Raw genomic sequence first — 27,164 nt, forward strand, 5'->3', positions numbered from 1 at the left:
TTAGTGTGATAAGAATTTTTTGATGATTAGTAATGGAATGTAAAAAAGGTAAAAGTAGTATCCTATGCAAGCACCAGTTGTTTCCGACTCTGGGGTGATGCTGCTTTCACAATGTTTTCACGGCAGACTTTTTACGGGGTGGTTTGCCATTGCCTTCCCCAGTCATCTACACTTCCCCCCCAGCAAGCTGGATTCTCATTTTACCGACCTTGGAAGAATGGAAGGCTGAATCAACCTGGAGCTGGCTACCTGAACCAGCTTCTGCTGGGATCAAACTCAGGTTGTGAGCAGAGGACTGACTGCAGTACTGCAGCTTTACCACTCTGCGCCACTCTGCGCCACTCTTAATGGAATGCAGAACACTGTAATTTGGATTTGTAGTGACTAAGACTGTAGTAAATGCTTGTATTGTTACAAACTCTGAGACTGGTTGCAGGCATATTTTAATTTTCATAATTTCCTTAACTGTAATAATAATTTAACTAAGTTAATTTTTACAGTGTGATTCTTGTACTTGCACTGTTTTCTACTAATATCATACTTTTAAAATATTATACCTGGTTTACACTGTGTAATCCTCATTGAGTCTATAGACTATAAATAATAATAATAACAACAACAACAACAACAACAACAATAATAATAACAATAACAATAATAATATCAAATAACAGCAGAGCATAGGAGGCAGATGGTTGCTAACCATTCAGCCCCACACTTTTTCAAGTCAGCATTATTGAGTTGCTTTAAACACTGGGAGGGAAAAGACAGGCTGCAACATCTTGTCTAGTTAAGCCCTGAGTTCTGAATAGCTAAGCCCCCCCCCCCCCCCGCATCAGATGACAGATGACTTATGGTGACCTTAGAGTACTTTCAAAACAGAAGGCTTTCAGAGGTGGTCTGCCATGGTCTGCCTCCATGTTACAACCCTAGTATTCCTTGGTGATCTCCCATCCAAATATTAACCAGGGCCAACCCTACTTAGCCTCTGAGATTTGATGAGATTGGGCTAGGTTGGGTTACCGAGGTCATGGCAGCTACATAATACCAGACATAATTTTTATTTAGCAAACTGAGACATTTTACATCTCAGCACTCAGTGATTTATTTCTTTAAAAAAAACAGATTTTGGAAAGGAACTTAATCTGAACTCAGCCCCTCTTCCATAAGTGAGATAAATTATTAAAAACAGCAATATAAAGATCAATAACTTTGCTTACACCAGGAGGCTGATCATGAGTGAACATTCCCCAGGTTTGCCAGTTCATATCCCTCCGGTATTGAGTGTGTTCAGTCTCTCCAAATCCATACACATACTGTGATGGAAGGCGAGTAGAAATCTGAATGAACATGTCGCTGAAGGTGAAGCCGGGCACATGAGAATCCCAGCTGCAAAAAAAGCATGGTTACTCCATATTGTATGGTGTAGGTCATGAGAAAACTGAAAACAGTCTGCCTATGATGAGCAGTACAGAATCAAAAATTATCCTGGAATAACCAATGTTGTCAAAATCAGAAAGTACCATATTTTGCCATGTTTTCCATAATAAGGTCCACTAGCTGGTACTCTATTAGAATGATAAAATGTAATGTCACACATGTAGCAATTTTAAAATGCAAGAAAGGGGGCAGGGGGAGAGTAGCAGTTAAAGGAGTCATCAGAGAAACTGTATTCCATAGCTGAAGACAAGACATTTCTGCACATACTCTGAAGTTCAAGTTTGGTGAGCAAATGATAAATTTGAGAAGGTATACTGTTGTATTTGAGGCCTACTGCCTGCTTATGATCCTTGCATAACCCTTGTATGTCACTTAAATCTTCCAGGGGGAGAGGGAGGCTGGCTAACTAGGCTTTAAGAAGAACTTAACACTTTTTTAAGAGAGGGGGTAGTCATCCTAGTCTTGAAACAGGCTGTAGTTCGTCCACTTCTAAAAATGCATACCCTTAGTTTAGTTTAGTTTGTTTATGATTTATATCCCGCCCTTCCCACCAAGTGGCTCAGGGCGGCTTACAGCATATAAAATCTAACATAAAAATATAAAAGTTTAAACATAAAAGTTTAAACATCTTACACAATTTACACAGTTAAGAACATTAAAAAACATACAGCGGTCTAATAAAACTACACTCAGTTTCGGATGCCGGTTAGTTATAAGCCAGCCGGAAGAGGGCTGTCTTGCAGGCCCTGCGGAACTGGGCAAGGTCCCTTGACCCAGGAAATCTCAATAATTATTGACCAGTCTCAAATGTTCCATTCTTGAGCAAGGGAATTAATTGGTGATAACTCCAAGCCTTCCTGGATGAGGCAAATTGTTTGGATCCCTTCCTATTTGGTTTCAGGCCTGCCTATTTGGAATGGTGCCGAGTCCAGTCCTATCTGGAAGATAGATTTCAGAAGACACTGCTGGGGGACTGCATTTGACTTGTAGGGTCCCACAAGGTTCCATCTTGTTCACGATGCTCTTTAACAATCTACATGAAACCACCAGGTGAGGTCATCCAAGGATTTGGGCTGGCCTTTCACTAATATGTGGATGATACTCAGCTCTGTCTTGTGCTTCTAGCTAATCCCAAGGAGGCTATGGACACCCTGAACCAGTGCCTGTTTCTTAGGTTAGGCAGGGTTCTGATAGTGATCGTTCCTACTCTGTTAAACTTGACCTATAATGCTGGTTGTCATATTTCACTTTAAAACACACACATAAAAACCCCAAAGTAGGACGAAAGAGCTTCCCCGCCTTCCAAGTGCTTGTACATTTTCTAAGGCTCAGCACAGGATGATGGTCTAAGGCCAGATCTACCAATATAGTGGAAAGGAGTGGGTAAAATTTAACTTGATTCTGTTTTCTCTTATATAATGTTTAAATTATTCTGAAAATATAGTTAAAATATAATTTAAAATAATTTAGTCTGAGATTTTTACAAGATTTTGGAAGTAATCTAAAAAACTAGTTTACATGATAGTAAAATGTAGACTCACAACTTTTTCACTCATGTAGCAGAATTTCTGCTCACAACACTATGGAGCTTAAAGGGAACATTGACTCTGACTCAGGATTTCCAGATGGCGTTCCACTCCCTTTTAAGGAATAACTCCATACTCTGGGGGTGCTCTTCAACCCAGGCCTACAGCTGGATAAGGAGATGGCAGCTGTGGTCAAGAATGCATTTACCAGCTTAAACTGGTAAGCTAGCTAAGCCTTTCCTGGATAGAAAACATCTGGCCAGTGTGGTGCATGCCCTGGTTATATATAGATTAGATTGTAGGGACCATATCGCTCCTAGTTTGTTTTTGGGCACAGTTCAAGGTGTTGGTCTTGACCTTCAAAGCCCTATATGATTTGGGACTAACACAGCTGAAGGACCACCTAATCACTTGTGAATCTACTAAACCATTAAAGGGAAGAAAAGAAGATATAAAGTATTTCTGGTATCATGATAGAAAATAATATCTAAGATGGGACTCGCACATATAGAACTGTCGATGTCGGTCATGGCATTTCCCAGGAATGAATCATTCACTAGAGATCACAGAACTGCCTTAACACAAATAAGGCAGATACCAAGGTGGCTAATCTAAGCCAGTTCATTAGTCTCCATGATTTATGGCATGATAGCAGTTAACAAGTGCTATACAGGTACTGCTATTGAGAAACCAATACAATCCAAACCAAATAAATATAATGCAATAAATATACAAAATATCCCCATATATAGAAGAAACATTTATTGTCAGCCATAGTATTGGTTTACAAGTTGCAAGTCAGTTTTTCTTCTATATAATTCTTCCTCTCTTTTTTTTCTTTTTCAGTTGGTTGCAACTTTATTCCTCTCCCCTCCCCCCATGCCTAATAGGATTACGGGCAGGAATACTAGAATGTATATCATAGTTCCATATCCTCCCCCTACCTGATAATGCATGCTAAAGTAAATCTGCTAATAAAAACAATGAAATCACTTACATAATTGTTCCTGTGCTTCTCCGGATGATCTGTATGCCAAATGGTTCATTCACAATTTTTACATCATAGAGCCGCCCACTTGTAACAGTTGGGGTGCTTGGGGTGGACAGTGGTACTGGAACTTCATATCTTTGGTTGATGGGATCTTTGATCTATGAACAAAATGGAATTTTAAAATGTCAGAAACGGTAAATAATACCAACATTATCCTTTGGGTCATTACAACAGGCTTTGTGCATATATGCATCAACACAGAAGACCAGTTCAACTATTGTGAGCCCAAAGTAGAAACCCTTCCACATAACTGTGTTTCATTTGGTGGGTATAGCTTTTTAAAGTTTTTACCACATATGCCATACAATCTTCATGGGTTGTCCACATATCAGTGTTGTGTTTCCCCGGTACAGTAAATGTTACACAACAATGTTGGAATTTAGTCAGGGTGTTGTCTTAAAAGGTACATCAAGGGATCTCATAGAAAAAAAAATATGGTTATGCTCATTCAGATGTACATGTACGTGATGGTTCCATTTTTACCTTTTTAACTAATTTGTTCAGATATTCTTATGCCAATAAAGGCTGACTTGACTTGGCTTGACTAGTAATGATGTCTTTAATTTTAGCTCACTGTGCATAAAAGTTAAATGGTATTAAGGTTTTTAGTGACCTCCATTTGTTTTTCAGATGGAGAATTAGGCTGTGATTGATCATGTACACTAAATAATGCACTTTCAATCCACTTTCAATACACTTCCAACTGAATTTTACTGTGCGAATTGGAAAAATCTAGTTGGAAAGTGCATCAAAAGTGGATTGAAAGTGCATTATTTAGTGTGTGATCACAGCCTGAAGGAAACAATCCTTCTATAAAACAGCTAACTCTGGAGAAAGGGGATAAATTATGTTTCTTAGAACAGGACCAGATTTATGAAATATGCTCAGTACAGTTTTCACTAAGGACTATAACTCCATTAACCAGTTATTACAAATATTGCCTCTATCAAGCATTGACCGTATAGCATCCAAATAGACTTCTGCCGCTTGTTTCTTTTTCTTTCTCAGAACAATCTGTGTTTGATGGGAAATTTCTGTTTCTTTCCCAGAAGGGCTGTGCAGTACCATGGAGTCATGTAGCAGTCGCAAAGGGCTAGTGGAACAGTTGGTCAACTTCATCTGCACTCAAGGGAATATTGCTTGTGACAGAGATAACTCTGTGTATATTTGTTTTGGTCTACTGTGGGACCTCAGCAATGCGTGGCTATGTGAATTTGGCCATCTACAAGTTGATAATTTATTCCCTTGTAATATTTATCAATTTTGCTTTGGAATTTTATCTCCAGATGTCTTTTATCCACTGGGAATGGACTGTGGGCTGGAATTGTCTTTAGCTATGACCAGGGCTTTTTGTGTAGAAAAAGCTCAGCAGGGACTCATCTACATATTAGGCCATACACCCTGACATCACCATTGTTTTGCAGAGGGCTTTTTGTAGAAAAAGCCCAGTAGGGACTCATTTGCATATCAGGCCACACCCCCTGACAACAAGCCAGCCGGAACTGTGTTCCTGCTCAAAAAAGCCCTGGCTATGATGCCTACACCATCATATCACAGCTAAAAAAGTGATTTCCTTCACAACTTTAAAAGCATAATGTTTCTTTCTTCAAATATACAATATATTCTTATAACTGGATCTGTAGTGGATTTAGATCTTTCAGTCTCTAGAGAAACCTTTCCCATGATGACCTGTGTGCCAAAGAAGTCTTGCATATTTACATCAGAATTTTAACACATTGCACAGGATTTAAGATTATGTTCTGGAGTACACACTCAGTTGCTGGTTAGGCGTTGTGACCCTCAGCCCACATGAAACGACAACACCTCCTACACAGCCTATATTTACTGGCAGCTGCACATTGCAGGGGAAGAGGAATAATGGTGTTAGCTGTTTATTTCTTCCAGAAAAACTAGTCTGCCATTACACATCACTGAGACACACAGATTACAAATTGCTGAGCAAAACTGCAGTGGTTTCTGACATGTGTTTTGGGCAGCATTAGGTTACCTTTGAATGCACACAGTGTATACACACACACATCTTCTCTTACCCAAAATATTGCTTGTCAAGTATCTGAAGAAGTGTCCATGCACATGGAAGTTTATACCTTGAATAAAACTTTCTTAGTATTAAATTATTTATCATATAATAGAGTTACACATAGGAAACATATAATATAAAATACGTAACCAAGTAGATATAACAGTTATGCAGACAGATTGAACAATTTCCCTAAACACTAATATCTAAATTTTCAATCACTGAACTAAAGCTGGGGAGTGTACAAAGAGCTCCATCACATCTCTCTGGAAAGCATGATACGCATATTCCCATGACAGATGTTAAATAGTTTGGCGGGCTGCACCACAATTGTGTTCAGATCTTAAAGGTGCCACTGGACTCAAACTTTGTTCTATAAAAATTCAGTTACCTTGAACTGCAACATGTTGTCAGTATGGAATATCACATCTAATCTCAGAAGGTCAATAGATGGTGAATTATCGTATGGGTTAGGGATGCTGGTGTTTCTATGGAGGTTAACTGAGATATTGTTAGGATGTTCCTCAAGGATCCCAACAGAATAACCATAGTTCATGGGATAATAGCAGAATGGAACACCAGGAACAGAGGAAATCTGAAATAAAATGCAAACTTTAAGTAGTCAGTATTCTATGAGACACTCCTATGGTGGTTTGTTCCAATTTTTGGGAGGAGGGGTTATCTTTGTCCATAATCCATCTCAGCATGGATTGCAACAGGGCTGAACAGATTCCCCTTCAGCCCCTGGGCAATAAGTATGAATGCATAAATGAGGTACAAAGGTTGCTGCAGCATTAGGAAAACTGTGCACATCTACTATATCTCCATCCAGGCTTTCTTCTTGGTCCAGTAATAAGGAGATGTGGATGTAATTATGAAAAGTGTGCATAATCTTCTAATGCCTGGACATACAATGCCCATAACTTTCCCAGTTCTCCTATCAGCCTGGTGCACTACTTGCATATTTATACATAACAACTGAGTTGTGGAGGGAGAAATAGGACTCCAGTGACTAATCAGCAATGCATCCATAGACAGATGCTGGACCTATACTAGGATGGATCATGAGTTTACATTTTAATTGCTATTCTGATATCAGAATATACCATGATGTAAGAGGTTGCTTCAGTCTTGCTTGAAAATAATTTAGGATGGTGCCTTGCTTTTCCAAAATATTTTCCCCATAAAATAATCACACAGATCTCTGCACAGATGGTAATAATAATAATAATTTTTGCCATTAAATTACGGTTATATCCTGGGGTCCACTGATGAAGGGGGACTGTAACAAGATTCATACCTGGGATTCTCATGTGGACTTTTGGATTTTGAAATGTTTGATGAACCATACTAGTATCATAACAATTGTATGTTGAGGATTCTATATGTGCTGCACTTGTGTGTATGTGTGAATAATTTGCATTTTCATGTGGAATATACGTAATTTTTACATTGAATAACATATGGTATAATAATTTCCACAATTTGTACTGTACAGTTATTACTATTATTTGTGGCGCTATTACCGCAAAATTTTCTTATATTGCTCTGTTTTCCCCAGCTATAATCCTCGTTGGATATTTCATAATACTCTTGCTGTCTGTGAATACACAGTAGCAGCGGGTACTATACAAAAGAAACAAATACCACTTTATGGGGATTTGTGTCCTAGCATATGAGGCTTTGCAAACTCCCTGAGGGTTCCAACCCATGAATTAAAGTCAACAGCTCTATAGGAGAGGAATGACAGTCATGGTCAATTAACGTACTTAGTGCAGTAAGAAATGGTTCTCTTCATCCTGTTCCAAGCATCCTACATACCTCCCAGATACAACCACGCTCTTCACAACTGCCTTGAGATGGTTCTGGATATGGATGGCAGTTGAATCTTTCATTTTCTGGAAGTCTCTCTTCAGGAGGCTGCCCCCATGATAATGCATATGCTTGCCCTAGGGCAAGCTGAAGGTCCTTAATGTGCAAGATCTTCAGAAATAATAATTAAAAAGCAACAACAGAATAAATGCCATTTCAAATTATTTGTGTAATCTGAATTAGAACTACATCTTTATTTACCTATAAAACTGTAGTATATAGTGGGGGGGGGGGGGGATGGACCTTTCTGCATTCTTCCACTAGGAGCAAGTATGAAGCAATGCCCTCACAATACAGAAGCTAATCGGGACTGGAGAGTTCCTTGTCCATTCCATGTTAGACAAATTATGTAGTTAAAATGACCAGTATTTGGGAGGAAAGGAGATCATCAGACTGAGAGGCAGAGAAGGGAAAGCTTGCCTCTGTGCTGGAGAAGGCAAGTTATCTGATATGTGGTAATAAAGCCCTGGTGCATTGGCAAAATTAAGGAGAACTAGGGTTGCCAAGTCCAATTCAAGAAATATCTGGGGACTTTGGAGGTGGAGTCAGGAGACTTTGGGGTGGAGCCTGGAACAAGGGTGTGACAAGCATAATTGAACTCCAAGGGAGTTCTGGCCATCACATTTAAAGGGATAGCACATCTTTTTAAATGTCTTCCTTCCATAGGAAATAATGAAGATAGGGGCACCTTCTTTTGGGGCTCATAGACTTGGACCCCCTGGTCCAATCGTTTTGAAACGAGGGGGGTACTTTAGGGAGAGGCACTAGATACTATACTGAAAATTTAGTGCCTCTATCTCAAAAAAACAGCTCCGCCAGAGCCCCCGAAACCTAGAGATCAATTCCCCATTATACCCTATGAGAATCGATCTCCACATAGGAAATAATGAAGTGCTGAGCAGACGTTTCCCTCCCTCCCTCCTTTCCCTGTTTCTGGCGACACTGAAGCGAGGGATTGGCCCCTCTACTCACGAGTTGCTGACAACTTCTTCCAAGTAACACAGACACACCATCCCAAGAGGAAGCCTTTCAATCAGAGACTGAAGCTTCTGGAGGGGGAAAGGCACATGGTCCTCTAGGGGCAGGGCTTCCCCCTGCCGGCCAGCTGACTGGGGGTGGGAAGGAGCCTGGGAAAGGGGAAGAACCCCTGCTGGGACCTGGGGATTGGCAAGCCTAGGGAGAACTCTCATCAAACTAGAAGACCAGCCCTATGGTTGACTCTGATTTTTTACATACCACCATAACCAATTAAGAATATTCAAGGAAGCTTAATGTATGCTGTACTTTTCAATTTGGGCTGGCTGAAACAATTGCCTCCCTTCCTGAATGCTCCTGCTTTTATGGGATGGCACTTAATGGTCTCTTTTTCTAACATGTGGTCACAAAGAGGAGATGATTTTCTTTACATCTGATTCCCACCCCCCACGAACAAATAAAAATAAATTAGAGCATACTGAACCGTTTCGGGGAGTGAGGGTAGATTTATGAACACATGGAGAGACAATTTATCAAGGTATTTCTGATTTTATTTTAAAAATAAGATGCTAATAAAACTGAAATTGTACCCAATCCACAGACTAAAGGGAAAACACCTATCTAATTCGATTTCAAAATTATACTCTTACCTTAGTTGTAAAGTTATATGTTGATATATGATCAGATTGGATCTCTTGATCATACTGAAACACTATAACCCTGGGAGAGAAGGAAGATTCTACACCGAGGATTTTAATTTCAGTAAATTTTAAGTTGTTGGGGTCATTATATCCAAAGTGTGCCACGCTGATGTCTAATGCATGCTGAAAAACAGAATTTTTTTTTTATGTTTCATTTATGACTTCAAAATTGCCCTCTTATACACACACACAATTGCTCACCTTACATACACACACACAGTTGTAATTCTGGGAGAATTACAGTAACTGGCAACCCTGTGGCCTAATATAGTGGTTTTTGAAATCTCCTATTAGATCCTAACTGAACATTAACATTTTCTTGTGAATTTAAGAAAAAAAACCTATTTTTTTTAAAAAAATCACCTGAACCTGTTGACTGTCACCTTCTCTCTCTCTCCTCTCAACCTAAATGCCATTTTTTATTAACTTATTCCAGCTACAGAACTAGAATCTTGATTCGTGCAGTTATATAAAAGTTATTTTAACACTTTTGTCACAAGAGAATTCCACAGTCTTGGAGCTATCAAGATTGTGTAGATGTACAATTGTAATTGTTGAGAGGGGGATCATCAGCATTTGTTGCATCTGTAACAATCATATACTGCATGTATAACCAGACCCCTTCTCCTTATAAAATACTATATACTTAGTGAACGATAATACAGCTGACATCGGTATCAAAGGCTTCTATTCCTAGCTGATCCATATTTGAATGCATTACAGATGTGTGGAATTTCAACATTCCATTTTATCAAATTAAGAGATTGGGATTTTAGTTTTCTCCTTACTGGGGATCAATCAATAAGATCAGCAAGAAACAAGCATTTACAAAGAGCTTTATATGGCAATACCCTTGCAGGAATAGTAGTAAATGATAGCAAAATATTTTTTTTCTTCTTCTTCACAATTAATGTCTAATGACTTGACAGGGACACCAAATTAAATATAAAGCAGTAGTGTCAGGAAAGCTATTACGAAGGGTCGCTATTTTAGCATTCTCAAAAAACAAAAAAAGGATAGAACCATCAAGTTTATTATTTTACCCTGTGAATAGAACTGCTTTTCACTCTAATACCATGCATAATAGCAGTGTAATCATATTCCACAGCTAGAACAAATATGAAAATGAATGACACTTTGACAATGTCGATAACTATTATATGCATTTTGATTCACTGGCTTCCTTATTCCCTATATACATCTCTTTTACTATAGAGGGCATTTAACACAGGTAAAAGAAAGCTCTAATTTGAACTGGGTTAATTTGACTCTATTCTTTTTCTCTATTATTCCTACTTCCAATACTTTAAAAGACTGACATTCCTTAGAGAATTAAAATTGTTTTGTCCAGTTAATTAGAACCTAGTCCAACACCAACCTTTTTTACCCTGTGGGCACCTTTGGAATTCTGACACAGAGTGGCAGGCACAACCACAAAATGTTGAGGTTCGAGCTCATACATAATTCTAATAATGCATAACTTTTCAACATTTTGGGCCAAAGTTAGGTTTAACACTGACTTTTAAAATGAACATATTGTTTTTTCTTGCTTACACACAGTTAAAATATGCTAGATAATGCTTATCTAGCAATATTCTGTGTTCTGACTATTCTTTAAGATTCCATACACACATTTCCAGATCAGATACTTGGGACAACATTAATTGGTGATGTCAAATACTGAACAAGGACATTCTGTAGGAAAATGTGTACAGGCTTGACCGCTGTAATGAACTTCATTTGGGTTTGTCCTTGATGACTACTTGGAAATTCATATAGAATGCAGTATACTATTTGCTATCAGAGACTAGCCATGGGCAGCATATTGAGATGGAGAATATCTGAGAGAAAGGCAGGCTTAGAAATAAATAAATAAAATGTTCTAAAAATGAGCCATGGGTCCTATAGAATCTTAGTCATGAACTTTTTGCTCTTTGCCTGAGACTACAGAGAGAGAAAGAGATATAATTTATACCATACAGTGGCTATAGGTGCAAAATGAGAGAAACTCAAGCATTCAAAGCCAAGTCCCTTGGACAGTAGTTGAACATAATACAATGCATCCAATATAATTGTTGAAGCCAATTCAGATTGATTCTCTCTCTCTCTCTCTCAATGGCTACAGTAGTCAAGCAATGCCAAAATAAATGATGTTTATAGTTGGACATTATCTGGTTCCTAAAACTAGCATACAGCTTTAGAAGTATACATACCTGACTTGCATTAAATGTATGTAAGAGGTAAATGCCATTCTCATATGCATCTATAATAAAAAGTAAAACAAAATACGTTTCTGGTTGTTTATTATAAGCATAATAATTTAATATGTTTTCTTAACATGTGATAGGCTACAGAAGAGGGTGACCAAGATGCTTAGGGAGCTGGAGCACTTGCCCTATGAGGAAAGGCTGAAGAGCCTGAAGGAGAACTGACGAATTTAGAAAAGAGACAACTAGAATCATAGAGTTGGATCATCTTGTCCAACCCCATGCACAATGCAGGAAATTCACAAAGACCTTCCCCACCACATCCCCAGTAACTCTTGCTCCATGCCCAGAAGATAATAAAAAAAAAAAAACACCTCCAGGATCCCTGGCCAAAATGGCATGGAAAAAAGTGCTTCATCACCCCAAAGTGGCAATCAGCATTTCCCTGGGTGTATATGAAAGTGCCATGAGAACTAACCACTAATCAACCCTTCCTGCCCTCCCTCTCATGATCTGTCTAAGTTCACAGAATCAGTATCACTGTCAGATGGCCATCTAGCCTCTGTTTAAAAACTTCCAAAGGAGAGCCCACTACCTCTTGAGAAAGCCTGTTCCACTGAGGAACTGCTCTAATTGTCAGGAAGTTCTTCCTAAAGTTTAACTGAAAACTCTTTTGATTTCATTTCAATCCATTGGTTCTTGTTTGATCTTCTGGAGCAACAGAAAACAACTCTGCACCACCCTCTATATGACAGCCCTTCAAATACTTGAAGCTGGTTGTCATATGTCTCAGTCATCTCCTCTCCAGGCTAAACATATCTAGCTCCTTCAACAAAGGGAAAATATGACAGAGGTTTATAAAATTATGCAGGGGATAGAAAGAGTTGACAAAGGCATTTTTTTCTCTCTCTCCCAAAGCATTTGCTATCAGAACTTAAGGATATTAGTTGAGTAAGAAGCTTCCAAGGCAAGCAAGCCGTGGTTTGCCATTGCCTTTCTCTACAGGGTCTTTTTTGGAGGTTTCCCTTCCAAGTTTCTGACCCTAATTAACTTCCAAGTTCTGACAGGATAAGGATATACCATACCATTCCACAACCTGAGTACCATTCACATATTGCCTTTCCAAGGCCTAGAAGGATGGATGGATGGATGGATGGATGGATGGATGGATGGATGGATGGATGGATGGATGAATGGAAGATGGAAGATGAAAAGATGGATAGGGAGGGAGGGAGGGGGGCCCGAGTACTTGGCAGAGGGATTGTGAAGCTGCCCTGTTTCTTTCCACTCCATGTAGCACAATTAGGAATCTTCCTCCACTTTCAGTGACTGTTTTCCTGGGCTGCAGTCAGATGAGCAGTTTAGGCTGATATAGTTGCTGGTCCCTAGCAGATTAAATGGCCGCATTCACACAGCCACATCGGGCAGCCATTCCCCAGTTGTACTCACCCCATTGTAAGACAAATTGGATATGGAATAAATAGCCACCAGAGGAAGTCTGGAGTTTACCAACCCCCACACATTCATTCTGGGTTTCCGGATGTCCGAACTCCCCTCTTGTGAAGTCAAGTTGTTTGGGAAGTCTGAACTTTCTCTTCTTTTCCTGCCTCCATTTCCCCCTTTGTTGGATCAGGTAGTGATGTGTGCATAACCCTATAATTGCCCCTGTTGCTATCAATCACTGTGGCCAAGTAGTCATTCTGGATTGGTAGTCCTTGGGGAAGTTGTTGTTGAGCAACAAATTCCCCTTCCAAAAAAACCAAACCCTCTCCTGTTCTGCATCAGTCTTTCTGTCTGAGAGCACTGACACAAGGGTAAATGTACTGAAGTCACTGGGACTACTCTTGTTCATCTGCACTCCCTCTTCATGTATTCCAAGGAAGAGAGGTGAAGGGAAGGAGACAGAGAGGGGCCCGAGTACTTGGCAGAGGCATTGTGGAGCTGTCAAAAAAGAGCCAGAGCTTATGCTCATGGGGTGAAAGACAAAAAAGAAAAAGAAGAAAAAAGGATGCTGCAACAATCTGAACAAGTGTGGGACAAGTGTGTGGTGGGCAAGTGTGTGGTGAAGCCAGTTTAGGGTGGGATGTCTGATCAAAACTTCCCACAGTTATTTAAACCACTGCAAACAGAGGCATGGTCAGATTGTACCAAGCCTTCAGTATGACCACAGCCCAGGAGGAAGAACCTTTTAAATTGGAAGAAGGATCCATGGGTTGGAGTGGTAAGATACATGCCATTCACTTAGTAACCCGTATACAGCCACTGCAAAATAGGTCAGTACACTTCATACATACCAATTTTTGTTCCATCATCCCAGTAAAGAAGCCCTTGAGCGGCTCCATTATCATCCAAAGCGACTGTAAGACCCATTGGATTTTTCCGGCTAAAAACAGCATTTAAAAAACAGTAGTAATGTAGCTGTCACAGTTCTTACAAGTTAAACTAAAAAATACTTTGGATATTAGTTCTGCCTTTCTCTAATATCTGGAAGATCTGATACATTTTGCCTTATTTTTATTCCATTTTTTGTTGTGTTTCTCAGCACTGTGCCTATTGCTTGGTTTAATCTATTTCCATGGGGGGGGGGGGACTAGGTAAAAAACCCACATCACATCTGATTATACCTGGCTTTGGTATTTAGAGCTGGCAGTTGCCATGGGATAATGTATCCTCCCCTGAGGTGAAGGTTGATATGATCCATAGGTGCTTGTAAGCGTTTGAACAGCTTCCTTTGTCCTATATCTGTATCCTGCAAAAATAAAGTATGATCCATGTGTTATCTCTAAAATCATAAAAACATGCATTCTACATATTAAGTACAAGTACATATGGTTATTAAATAATCACCCCTGCTAAAGGCCTATGAATACCACTGAGTTATAGAAAGCTTCATTTTTTCTTTCAGTTGTTTAAAAAAAGGTAAAGGTAGTCCCCTGTGCAAGCACCAGTCATTTCCGATTCTGGGGTGATGTTGCTTTCACAACGTTTTCACAGCAGACTTTTTACGGGGTGGTTTGCTATTGCCTTCCCCAGTCATCTATACTTTCCCTCCAGCAAGCTGGGTACTCATTTTACCGACCTCGGAAGGATGGAAGGCTGAGTCAACCTGAGCAGGCTACCTGAAACCAGCTTCTGCTGGGATCGAACTCAGGTCATGAGCAGAGGGATCTGACTGCAGTACTGCAGCTTTACCACTCTGCGCCACGGGGCTTGCTTAACCTCAGCCTTTTACTGACTGCAGTTAAATTACTCGTGAGCCCCAACCCACAGAAAGTCAGTCATCATTAAACGATCTGCAATGAATGGGTCTTAAATTATTTGAGCTCTATTTAAGTGCTACTAACTTTCCCTGGATCCTTTCAAATGTGTTTTCTAAAGCTATGGCAATTACAGGGGTGAGCAGATTTGTATGTATGTAGACATTAGCTAAGAGATGTATGTATCTGTCTGTTTTGTGATGAAGTCCCTCGTACCACAGGGAAAACCACATACTGGGTTACAACTGTTTGCTTCTGTCTGATGGGTAATTAGGAAGCTTCTAAATAAGATCACTAAAGCTCATGCTTTTCTAGTTTCCTTACAATACTACATGGGCTGTAACAGGGCTGCTTTTTTTTTTTTTTTAAGCAGGAACTCCTTTGGATATTACACCCCTGATGTAGCTAATACTCCTGGAGCTTACAGTAGGCCATGTACTAAGAGCCCTGTAAACTCTTGATTGTCTACATCGGGAGCGTGTGGCCTAATATGTAAAGGAGTTCTTGCTACAAAAAAGCCCTAGGCTCTAGGAATTGTAGACAACCACATCACGAAACAACTTGTGCTGTGTCCATTAAGACCTTGCTTCATATATATATATATATGCCATTATATTCTTTCCCCCCTTCATATTTGGCAGATAATTTTACCAGATAACATCACAGAATGCATGCATACAGAGATTGCACTTACTGTGTAATAATCATACCAGCGAGCATCAGGAAAATATGCATCCAGCTCCGTCTGATTCTGCAATTTGAATACATGCAATATACATTACAGAAAAATGTAATCCTAAGCTTTCTGAAAAGTCCAAATAGATTAATATATTGATATTTTTACCTCTTGTAGCACAGGACTAATGAGCAAAGCAGGCCCCCAGAGAAACTGTTTATCTATAGTCCATGTTGTGGAATCATTTGTAAACCTGGCAGCAAAACAATGCATTACTATTTTGTAATAATATCATCCCATGGACATTCTCTGAGAATATGACACCTCATTTAACAATACATAAAATGAGAATATGCGAAAATTAAGCTTTTTAAAAAAATCAATAAAATACAATGAAATGAATTTTATCATTAACATGCACACATATGTAAAACAGTAGATATGCCTGCTTGTGGAAAGGTTGCCAGCTCTGTATTGGAAAATACCTGGAGATTTGGGGGATGGAGTCTGGAGAGGGTGGTGTTTGAAAAGGAGAGTGACCTTAACATAGTACAATGCCATGTTCACCCTCCAAAGCAGCCATTTTCTCCAGAGGAACTGATCTCCATAATCTGGAGATCAGATGTAAAAGCAAGAGAACTCCAGGCCCCAACAGGAGGTTGTCACCCCTAACTTGAGGTTTGTTTTGCAACATAATGCCTCATGACCAATACATTTAGAACCTATTCTTTTCCCAGTACCGTCAAAAGAAATTATGTGAGTCAATTGCTTGTGTGAGTGCACACATTGTGTACAGATTATTTCAGTTATCACTGGTTAATACAGATAGATCAAAGCACTCAGCCGTGTTGTCTGAAGTAGTAGAACAAAATAGGAGTCAAGTTGCACCTTTAAGACCAACTTAGTTTTATTCAGAACGTAAACTTTCATATACTCTCTAAGCACACTTCATCAGACAAGGAATTCGGTACAGTGAGCAAAGCCACATGCAGCTGGTTGTCAGTGGCTGAGTGCAAGCTTGTACAAATTTAAGAACCAATCACAGTATAGTAAAATTATCTAGTAGGGAGTGGTTTAGAATGCAAAATGGTAAAAAATAGTGATTCAATGACTGAATAGTAAAATTAACAACTTGAGCAAACCTTTGATCTGAGTAGTATGAGCATGCAAAAGCAATAAAACAGTAATATGTCAAAATGTGAGAGTGTCTGTTAATATCGTATTAAGCCTGGGTCAAAAGGAACAGTTACAAAAGAGTTGTCATCCATAAACGTGGTGTGTCATCACTGCAGCACAGCTGTTATCACTAGTACTGAGTAAATGGAGGTGAGGAGGGGCATAAAGAGTGGCGAAGCATAGTATGCAAGGTTGCAGTAATGGTGCGGAGCACCTGCTTTGGATTGTATTAGGGAGAAATGGTTTTGCATCTTCCAGCTAACAAGCTCAAATGATTCATTCAACTCCCCCCACATCAAGTTGCAGCTGACTTATAGATACACTATTGGATTTTCAAGGCAAGAGACTAACTAAGTGGTTTACCATTGCCTGCCTCAACATAGCAACCCCGGCCTTCCTTAGTGGTCTCCCATCCAAATATTGTGATTATTATTATGATATTGGATTTATATCCCACCCTTCACTCTGAATCTCAGAGCATCTCACAATCTCCTTTATCTTCCTCTTCCACAACAAACACCCTGTGAGGTGGGTGGGGCTGAGAGAGCTCTCACAGAAGCTACCCTTTCAAGGACAGCTCTGCAAGAGCAATGGACTGACCCAAGGCCATTCCAGCAACTGCAAGTGGGCCAGGCCTCATTAGCTTCTGAGATCTGACAAGATCGAGCTAGATAGATGATAGAAAGACAGATAGATTCAAAGTTTACCTCCTCAATTTCTATTTCAAATGAATGGCAGTACGTTTAAGACTTACTCATTCAGTAAAGGGCGGGAAACGGTACTACCATGAGCATGGGCTTCATACATCAAGGTGTAGAGATAGGGCAGCAAAGTATATCTGATGTTGAGCACATTCCTGGACATGTCTTCAAATGCTCTATCAAAAGCTACAGGATCTTGTTTCTATAAAGAAAGAAAGAAAAAGAAGAGACAAATTGAAATAATCTACAAAAATTCTCCAGGCTACTAACACATATTATTGTTAGAATTCCTTACCGATTCATATAGATATGCTGGGGCATTTTTTCTGTGTGGAAATGAAGATAGTTTTTCTCTAGTAAGGTGACTTCTTTTAGTTCAAATTTTTATTAGTTTGATATGAGGATACTGAAATTACATGGGCAGTGGTTTGTGTCACTAAAGAGATTCTCAACACGTATCGACATGGGACTGGCTCACTCAGTGCTTGGATGAGGGATAGAACTTGATTACAGTGACTTGATCTGAGGTTGAATATATGAACTGATTTGTATTGGGAAGCAATGCCCATGTGGGGATAATCTGTGGTGTTAGATATTTTGTGGCTCATTCACACATGTAAATCAATGACTGCTGCTGCAGCCATGAATCATTGACCATGCATGTGTGAACCAGCTCACAGACTTTACTGCAATAGCAGCAAATTGTCTTTCAAATGATTTAAATACCTTTATCTACTCATTTGTCTTGAATTTATATCTCCACAGGCAATATTTGGAATGTGAGAGCTTTCTAAGTGCATGTGAAAGACTTTGGTTTTAAAAAAAAAAAACATCTTTAGGAAGTAAGGCAAAATAGAAAATAAGGAGTGTGTTATACTTTCTCAATGGGAGCTTTCTTCTTTCAGATGGTTTGACAAATCTCAAACCCAAGACCAGTAACAGATTTTGAGGTTCCCAATACAGCGGCTTGGGGTTCCCTCTGCTCACCATCAACCCTCCCTACTTATGTGATCCTTCCCAGTTACTGATCCATGTGTCTGTAGATCCTTCCCTTATCCTCTTGTGAGTCTTCTCAGCATTTGCATCCAGAAATGCCTGCAGTTTTTACTGATGATGCTGGGCAATGAACATGGCTTGGAACATAAAATATTGTTTCCAAGCAAGAGGCCTGGGGAAGGGCAGTTGGGGAGCAGCAGGTGAGGTACATGAGCAGGTGGGTCAATGACAGTGGGACTAGTTGTGGTTTTAGGCCCTGGTGGCTGCTTCACCTCAGGGTATGCTTACATCAGCCCCATACAAAACAGAGATGCAGCCCCCTTCTGTTTATCTCATAGGAAAAATAGCAGATCCATGGAGCCATTTTAGGCTAGGAAACACATGGGTTTTTCCAGGACTTTTTTTGTAGAAAAAGCCCAGCAGGAACGGAGGAGGAGGAGGAGGAAGAAGATGACGACAACGATGATATTGAATTTATATCCCACCCTCCACTCTGAATCTCAGAGTGTCAGAGCAGCTTACAATCTCCTTTACCTTCCTCCCGTACAACAGATACCCTGTGAGGTAGGTGGGGCTGAGAGAGCTCTCCCAGAAGCTGCCTTTTTAAGGACATCTCTGCAAGAGCCATGGCTGACCGAAGGTCATTCCAGCAGCTGCAGGTGAAGGAGTGGGCAACCAAACCCAGTTCTCCTGGATAAGAATCTGTGCACTTAACCAGAACACCCAGCTGGTGCATATTAGGTCACACACCCATGAAGTCACTACTGTTTCATACAGGGCTGTTTTTCATACAAAAATACCAGCAGGGACTCATTTGCATATTAGGCCACACCCCCTGACACCAAGCCATCTGGAACTGTGTTCCTGCTCAAAAAAAAGCCCTGGGTTTTTAAAAGACAAAAATGCCTTCATCTTCTCTGGTTTGACCCATAGAATGAAGAGAGGGAAGGCAGTGGGAGAGATGTGGAGGGTGGACTGTGCCACATATTGTTGCATTAGCTTTCTTTCCCTGCAGGGCAGCACTCAAGACTTTAAAAGGAGAAAAGGCACACTAATATGTGATGTCAGGCAGCCCTTTCAATCTTTATTAAACCGTCTGAACAATACTGTGGCAAATTGGGTAAGACTGGAAGCAACGTGATAACCCTGAATCTGCATTTTTAAAGGCTTTAAAAGGCCTATTGAAAGGTGTGCTGCTGCAAGATAAAGCACTGAGTGTGTATGTGTGTTTTAAAAGGAAACTGTAATCCTTTAGAACTATGCCATATAAATACATCTCATTTTACTGCTCCTTAAGCATCAGTAAGAATATAAGTGCTATTTTCTATTTATTTCCCCATTTGCTGGATTAACCCATTTTCTACAATACATTTCGAGTCTTGGGCTCTTTTGTTCCTTAGGGAATTGCTTTTTCTTTAACTGTTCAAGGAACACTGTAGCTATAAATGCTGATCCCAAAATTTTGCATGCTTTGAGGAACTGTATTTTGTAATTGTGAGAACGTACAAGTTAATGTGCCAAATGTAATTCTCTATATCTACACATAAAGGTTCGTGCTCAAGACTAGATAGTTTATCTTGCTCTGTACCAGAAATACTGCAAAGACTTTGACAATGTTAAAGGATTACAAAGCAGTGGAAAGCTTCCTCGACTCCTCCAAATTTCAACAATGACATCAATAAGCTTGGAATTTCTACCACAAACAAGATTGTGTGTGTGTGTGTGTAAGAGAGAGAGGTGTGTGTGTGCAGGGCGGGATCTTGGCTCAGTGGTAGAGTATCTGCTTGGTTTGTAAAAAGTTCCATGTTCAAGTCACAGCATCTCCAGGTAAAGGATCTGGCAGTAGGTGACGTGAAAGACCTCAACTTGAGAACCTGATTATCCACTGCCAGGCTGATTCAGTAGAAAGTAGCTTCATGTGATCAATAGATTTTTTTTCTGAAAAAAAGTTTCCAACTTGATATTTCGATATAGGAGGTAACAGGAGTAATGGAAAGGCAGGAGCGATGTGACTAACTATATGTGAGCAAATGCCATTACATAAACCTGGATGTCACTGGAGAGAGACAAGACAGAGTTTTAAAAGACTGGTGGTTAAACAAAGGCTGAATAGAAGAGATACATCCTAAGGAGGCATTTGAAAGAAAAAGAGGAGTTTGGACCTCAGGATGACCAAATGTTGAAATTTTGAATTGCCAGTGTTCTCTCTCTTTTTTGTAGATTTCTTTGTACTATATATGCATGTACATCTTTTGCAAACAAATTACACAGCCTCATATGTATCATTTACATACAATATACATGTATACAATGTACATTTATAGCAGGGGTTCCCCAACCCCTGGTCTGTGGACCGGTACTAGCCCGCAGACTGTTGGCAACTGGGCCGCATGAGAGCTGATCTTCCTCCCCGCCCCCTCTGTTTGCAAAGGAAAGTTGGAGCAGAGGAGCGCTACAACACTTGTGTAGCGTGTGGTGCTTGCATAGCGTGCTCCTTGCAAGTGCCGCCACTGGCCCCGCTCAGTTTTCTCAGGTTGCAGGAAGCCTGAGTGGGGTCAGGGGAGTGCTATGGCGTTTGCACAGCATGCTCCTTGCAAGAAGCACACTACGCAAGCACTGGCCCCAGCTCCTGGCCCCAGCTCAGGTTTCCTGCGTTGCAGAAAGCTTGAGAGTTACGATCTGTTTCCCTTCCTCCCCCCCCCCCCCCATCTCCATTTGCAAAGGTAAGTTGGAACCCGGTAGCTCTTAAGATCTGTTTCCCTTCCTCTCTCATCCCCCCCGCCCGGTCTCTATTTGCAAAGGAAAGTTGGACCCCCCACACACACACTCTTTCTGTTTGTGTGAGAGTTCACCCAGCACATTTTGTTTTATAGCCTGAGAATATTGAATTTAAGCCTCCCAAATTGTAGGCTCATACTGACCAATATACCTGGCTGTCTCTCTATTATTGTACTGCCTCTTAGGAGCCGTAGCTTTTTTTCTGGGGAAGGCTATAGTTTTGTAGACAAACACTCCAGTTTAATTTTGTAGACTCCCCCACTCCAGGCAGCACTGGAGCATCAGCAACAGGATATTGCAAGACTGTTAATGCTTTAAGTATGTTTGTATTTAAAGTAAAAAAAGTTTTAAAAATGGTGTGTGTGGGGGGGGGAGTATTTGTGATTTTCCTAAAAATAAAGTGCATAATTGTATCATCCTGAAACCATCGCTGCCCCCCCCACCCCAGTCCGTGGAAAAATCATCTTCCACCAAACTGGTCCTTGGTGCCAAAAAGATTGGGGACCACTGTAGTTGTAGAATTAGGTTCTGGGGGAACCAGGTCTGAATCCATCTTCTGCTTAGGAACTAATTGGTTTAGCCCTGGAGTTGCCAACTGCAGGTCAGGAAATTTATCTTGCAAGTTCTGTTCCAAAATTAGCCCCATACAATATACAAAGAAAGTGGTTATCTAAGCTTTCTGGGTGACCTTGGGCCACTTCCTCAGTTTAACTATGGGCGTTTTCGCACAGGGCTTACCCTGGAGTGACGTCCCTCTTCACTGCGCAGCTTCTGCGCAGATTTCGCACCAACTGCTCCGCAGAACCTGGAAGAGCCGCAAAGTCCTGCGGCTTTTGCGTCGCAAATGTAAACTGGTTTTGGGTGGTTTACATTTGCGACTCAAAAGGTCGGGAACTTCCTGGTTCCTCGGAGCAGCCTCAGAGCAGTTGGTGGGAAATCCGCGCAGAAGCTGCGCGGTGAAGAGGGACGTCGCTCCGAGGTAAGCTCAGTGGGAAAACGCCCTATCTCAAAGGTTACAGTCACTAAAATGGGGAGAACACAGTTATAACTTGTTATAAATTGTTTGGGTTCCCATTGGGGAGAAAACCAATGAACAATTCCAAATAACCTGTGGTTGCACCAAGCAAGCATTCTGTGAGTGAGTTCCAGGTATAGGAGTCAGTAACAGAAAATGCCAGAATCTGTTCAAGGTTATAATTGCAATCCTAAGAATACTTCCCAGGGAGGAAACCTGATTGAATAACATTGGATTTATTTCCAAATAGACCTTCTGAATATTGTTCCCTAAGACACCTTAAAGTGTGGTAGAACTGGAACAGCAACATTTCATACTTCTGAAGAGATATATCAGAAAACTAAGGCAAGAGCAATAAGAAATTTTAAGATACAGAAAAATAATTGTACCCTCTACACCTCCCTTCTGATTGTATAGTGTGACCTCCATGTTGAAAGCCATCCTCTGTTGTGGATCACATGTCTTTGATGCTAGGTGCTTTCCACTCATGCAAGTCCAGTGTCTTGTAGGGTTGTCAGGTTCCTTCACTGGTCCAGGACTTATGGGGGTGGGCATGGACATCACATGACATCCCCAACATGATGACATCATAAAATTATGGGTTTTGCATGGGGATGCTCTGTTGTTGTTTTTTCAAACTCTATGGTTAACCAGGCTTAAACCATAGAGTTTGCCCCAAAACCAGAGTGTCCCTGATGTGATGTCCCCAGTGCAATGACTTCACTTCTGAGTGTTGTCATCATGTTGGGGATGTCACACAGTGATGTCCCTGTTTAGGGGAGGGGTTCCCCCTACTAGCCAGCTGGTCCATGGTGGGGAGAAGCCCTCTCTGGGACAGGGGGCAGGCAACCCTAGTGTCTTGCAAGGAAAGAAAATGCTTAGTGCCAGAAAAATGTGCTCCATGACAGAACTACCTCTGCAAGGAGAACAATGCTGTGCGCCCGAGAGTAAAGTATAAGATCTGAGCCAAGGAGTTTGGGATGGATACAAAAGGAACATGAAACTAATGTACTAATTCAAGAAGATAAAAAGGTTGAAATGGAAAGTCAATGGAAAGTCCAACAGAATATTCCAACAGTCAAGGAAGGTGATGACAAGGCATATGTAAGAAGTAAACTTTAAGTAAAAATAGACCCGAACCCAAACTAAAATCTGGCCCGGACTTTACATTGTTCGAGGTTCTGAAAGTTCGGTTAGAAAGTCACAAGTTCAGACCAGGAAGTCTCCAGACCTTCTGCCCAGTTCGGAACCTCTTGTGCACTCTTGGCAAAGAAACACCACCCATGGAGTTTTGTGCTGAAAAGTGGGTATGGGTGGGATATTCCCAGCCATCGAGGGACCAATAGTGACAGTGGGAAGCTGACAGGCAAGTCTGATTTCCAATGACAGGCATCGATCTGACTTCCTCAGGAGGTGGGCGGGGATGTACAGTGTATAATCACTGGAGGCGCATTCCTGTCCTCTGTTTGCGTCTGGTTTTTGTGAGTCTTGTTTTCTTTGTGCATGAAAGAATATCTTTTGGTGGACTGGGGGGGAATTACTGGAGGGGGGGTGGAGAAACCTGTTGAATCTCCTGGCCTCTATACAAACTGCCAGAATAAAAGCATCACCTCTCTCTTTTTTCTCCTTTCCTTGCATTCAAAGTTACATTTCTAACCCCTCTCCCCAAAGCATTTTCTTTGCTTTGAGGAGTGGGAAACATGGATAGATTTTTTTTCTTTTAAAACATGTCTTTGATTCGATTTGGGGGTGGACTGTTCACTTTTGTGGGTTCAGAAAACTGCCCTTTCTCTGCATGCTGGCTGTGGGGTCCCCTTTCTGCTCCTCCAAAAAGCACTTCGTTTCTTCCCGCATTGCTTGAGTCTCTGCCTGGGAGGGTATCCTCTCTCCTCTCCCACTTCAGAACCCAAACTACCTACAGATTTCTGGGGGGCTTGGCTAACTGCCCTCTTTCCTGTGGGGTCTCCTTTCAGCTCCTCCAAAAAGCAGCCAATTTCTTCCTACATTGCCTGAGTCTCTGCCTGGGGGTTTCCTCTCTCCTCTCCCACTCAGGCACCCAAACCATCTACAGATTTCTGGGGGGCTTGGCTAACTGCCCTCTTCCCTGGCTGTGGGGTACCCTTTCTGCTCCTCCAAAAAAGTACCTTTTCTCCTCTGCCACATATTCCCACACATTCCCTTAGCTAGTCTACCAGTGCCCCCTCCCACAGCTGTGCGGCGAGTCCCAGTTGCCAGGCTTGGTTGTTCCTGTGACCTTCCCAGATAGGATGGAAGGCTTGGCCCCAATCAGTCATCATGTTATCAGGGCTGAGTGGCTGGTCCCAGGAAGAAACACCCGCTTGCAGTCATATGGGTGGTCCCTGGGGAGGAACTCTGGGAGTCTGATGCCTGTAGCTTAACCAGGTCCACACTGTAGTGTCTCAAAATGGTGCTGGACAACTCCCCCAAAAGCTGTTTCCTGGAGGTACCTTGCTTGGTAGTCTGCTACTTGGATCCCTCAAATCTGACATGCATGTAACATGCAGCCATGTGGAGGGTCATCCCAGGGAGGAATTGTGTGTGTTGAAGGGCAGCAGAGGTGAAATCCCGTTAAAAAGCATTGTACTGAATTATCTTTTTTAGGGGTCTGTAACTCAGCCCCCCGAAGTCCAATGTGGATCAAACTTGGTGGGTACATTGAGGAGAGTGATCTGGAGACAACCTGCCATTTTGGAGCCTCGAAGCCCTGTGAGTTTTTTTTTTTTTTTAAAGGACCAGTTTGCGAACTGGTTCACAAACCAGGCTGTGGTTCAGTTCATGAACTGGTCTGGGAACAGGTCCAGTTCTGTTCATAAACAGAACCAGCATTTTCTGGTCTGTGCCCATCCCTAGTAAAAAGCAATTCAATAATCTACGGAGAGCCTACCTGACTTCCTAAACCATTGTGATTCCTGGCATACGGATAAAAGGCTCCCAGTTGCGTCCAGCGGCTACACATTTGATAGGTTGTATGTTCATTGAAGCCACAAATATCTGCTCCGACCTGAACATATTACAAATAACAATGTTTTATTGTTATGTTTTCCAAGTATCAAATAACAGTTTAAATGTTGGAGAGATAACTGATACTCACATAGGATATTCCAAAAAGGCTGAACTCCAGTAGACCTATAAGAAAAGGTGCAAATTTTTAATGAAATGTGCTTCCTGTATAACCCCTTGTAGACTAGTTGTGGTTTTGGTTTTTTTTGCCTTCCTCCATTTCTTTCCGATAAGGAGAGAAACAGCAAGGGGTCAAGCACATGTGTTGTAGACATACTATCTTAGTCAGTCTTCTAATTATCTCCATTCCAAGGGTTCTAGGTAGTAAATGCTGTTTAAAACAAAAACAAAAAAAAACCCTTCTTCCCTGCTTATTACTCTAGTGGGGTCAGAGTAGACAAGACAGCATTGATTTATATTGACTAACCATCTAAAAGGCAGCTATTTGTGTATTTAATTTAATTAAAACATTTCTATCCCACTTATTTCTGGATTCAAAGTAGTTCCAAGTAACCAACATGAAAAGAATTCCCTGAGATTTTTACAGAAAATCTCTGCAATATGAGAATAGTATTTTTTGTCATTACGTTGTTTCATTCCCAAAAATATTTGGAGAAGACCAATTCTAAGCAAAAGGACAAAATTCTTTACATGCTGAAGGACCTAGATTAAATTCCAAGTATCTGCTTCTTAAAGATCTTTGGCAAGCTGTCCCTAAAAGTTTGGGAAGTTTTGGAATACATGGTAGAATATGGTGAAATCAAGCCAGGCATCCCAGATACCCAAACAAAATATTTTTGGGTGCCCTAACAAGTACATATGCAACTATTAAAGGGAAAATAAAATGTGAAAAATGACCTTATGGCATTTCACACACTATTTGCATACTCTGATCAATGCAAATCAATAAAAGTTGATGAATTGGTGGAGGGGGGGAGACTGTGGGATGCAACATAAGAATGCCCACAAGAAATGAATTAAATGTTTTTTTTAATTACCTGGATAAATTAGTGCTTATATTAATAGGTTTATTAGATTACTTGAAGAAAATGCAAACTTTCAGGAATGCAGATGGATGACAGCAAAAGTGTAACTAATATATCATGGGAAGTAGCCAGATAGGGTCTACTATCAGAAAGAATCAGGGATATTTGTGATCAGTGTGAGTGTTCTGTATTCTATTGGAGCAAGTTCTTTAAAAATAAAATGTACATTAGGAAAACAGATAGCTAAGAGCTTGGATGCTACGCATGTTGTTTATTTTAATTTTAAAAACAGCAATGAAAGTCCCTTCATACTTTACTAAACCTAGCCCAGTTTTAAGTAGCCTTAATTAGTACTTTACTACACTTTAAAAAAATCTCATATCTAATTGTTTGCATTGTTCACTATGTAGATAGGTAACTTTTCAGTGACTATCAGCTTTTATTACAAGGGAAACTGCAAAATGAGTTCACTAATCTCTTGAGTAATGACTTTGGAATCTCAGAATTAAAGAAAGCTTGTTCCTTAAACAAATACTATCAACAAGAAGTCAGTTTATTTACTTAAAATACTCCAAATAAGTATAATTTCAGCTTGGACTTACCAATTATAGAAGTGGCAAGATTGGACCATCTTGAGTAATTATCCCCTAACCAATGCCCTGCCCATTTGCCACTAGATGGATATGTTGAACGAGAGATGACAATTCCCCTTTCTCCTGTAACGCTGTGAAGAGCACTAAAATTG

The 27,164-nt window shown here is 40.6% G+C and overlaps 1 protein-coding gene across 1 annotated transcript in view; it reads right to left on the bottom strand.

The window, feature by feature from the left end:
- SI (sucrase-isomaltase) overlaps positions 1-27,164 on the bottom strand; it is a 161,015-nt gene that overhangs the window by 30,916 nt on the left and 102,935 nt on the right. Inside the window, exons 38-51 of the mRNA XM_060242435.1 lie at positions 27,022-27,155; positions 25,525-25,559; positions 25,318-25,434; positions 17,677-17,825; positions 15,915-15,999; positions 15,765-15,821; positions 14,438-14,562; positions 14,108-14,196; positions 11,820-11,869; positions 9,556-9,729; positions 7,880-8,041; positions 6,450-6,653; positions 3,964-4,115; positions 1,221-1,389 (exon numbers count right to left, since the gene is read on the bottom strand). Of these exons, the coding sequence (XP_060098418.1) occupies positions 1,221-1,389; positions 3,964-4,115; positions 6,450-6,653; positions 7,880-8,041; positions 9,556-9,729; positions 11,820-11,869; positions 14,108-14,196; positions 14,438-14,562; positions 15,765-15,821; positions 15,915-15,999; positions 17,677-17,825; positions 25,318-25,434; positions 25,525-25,559; positions 27,022-27,155 (1,702 nt within the window). The remainder of the gene's footprint in view (positions 1-1,220; positions 1,390-3,963; positions 4,116-6,449; positions 6,654-7,879; positions 8,042-9,555; positions 9,730-11,819; positions 11,870-14,107; positions 14,197-14,437; positions 14,563-15,764; positions 15,822-15,914; positions 16,000-17,676; positions 17,826-25,317; positions 25,435-25,524; positions 25,560-27,021; positions 27,156-27,164) is intronic.

Source organism: Heteronotia binoei, chromosome 6 (assembly GCF_032191835.1).
Source record: "Heteronotia binoei isolate CCM8104 ecotype False Entrance Well chromosome 6, APGP_CSIRO_Hbin_v1, whole genome shotgun sequence".
In the NCBI taxonomy this organism is placed as follows: domain Eukaryota; kingdom Metazoa; phylum Chordata; class Lepidosauria; order Squamata; family Gekkonidae; genus Heteronotia; species Heteronotia binoei.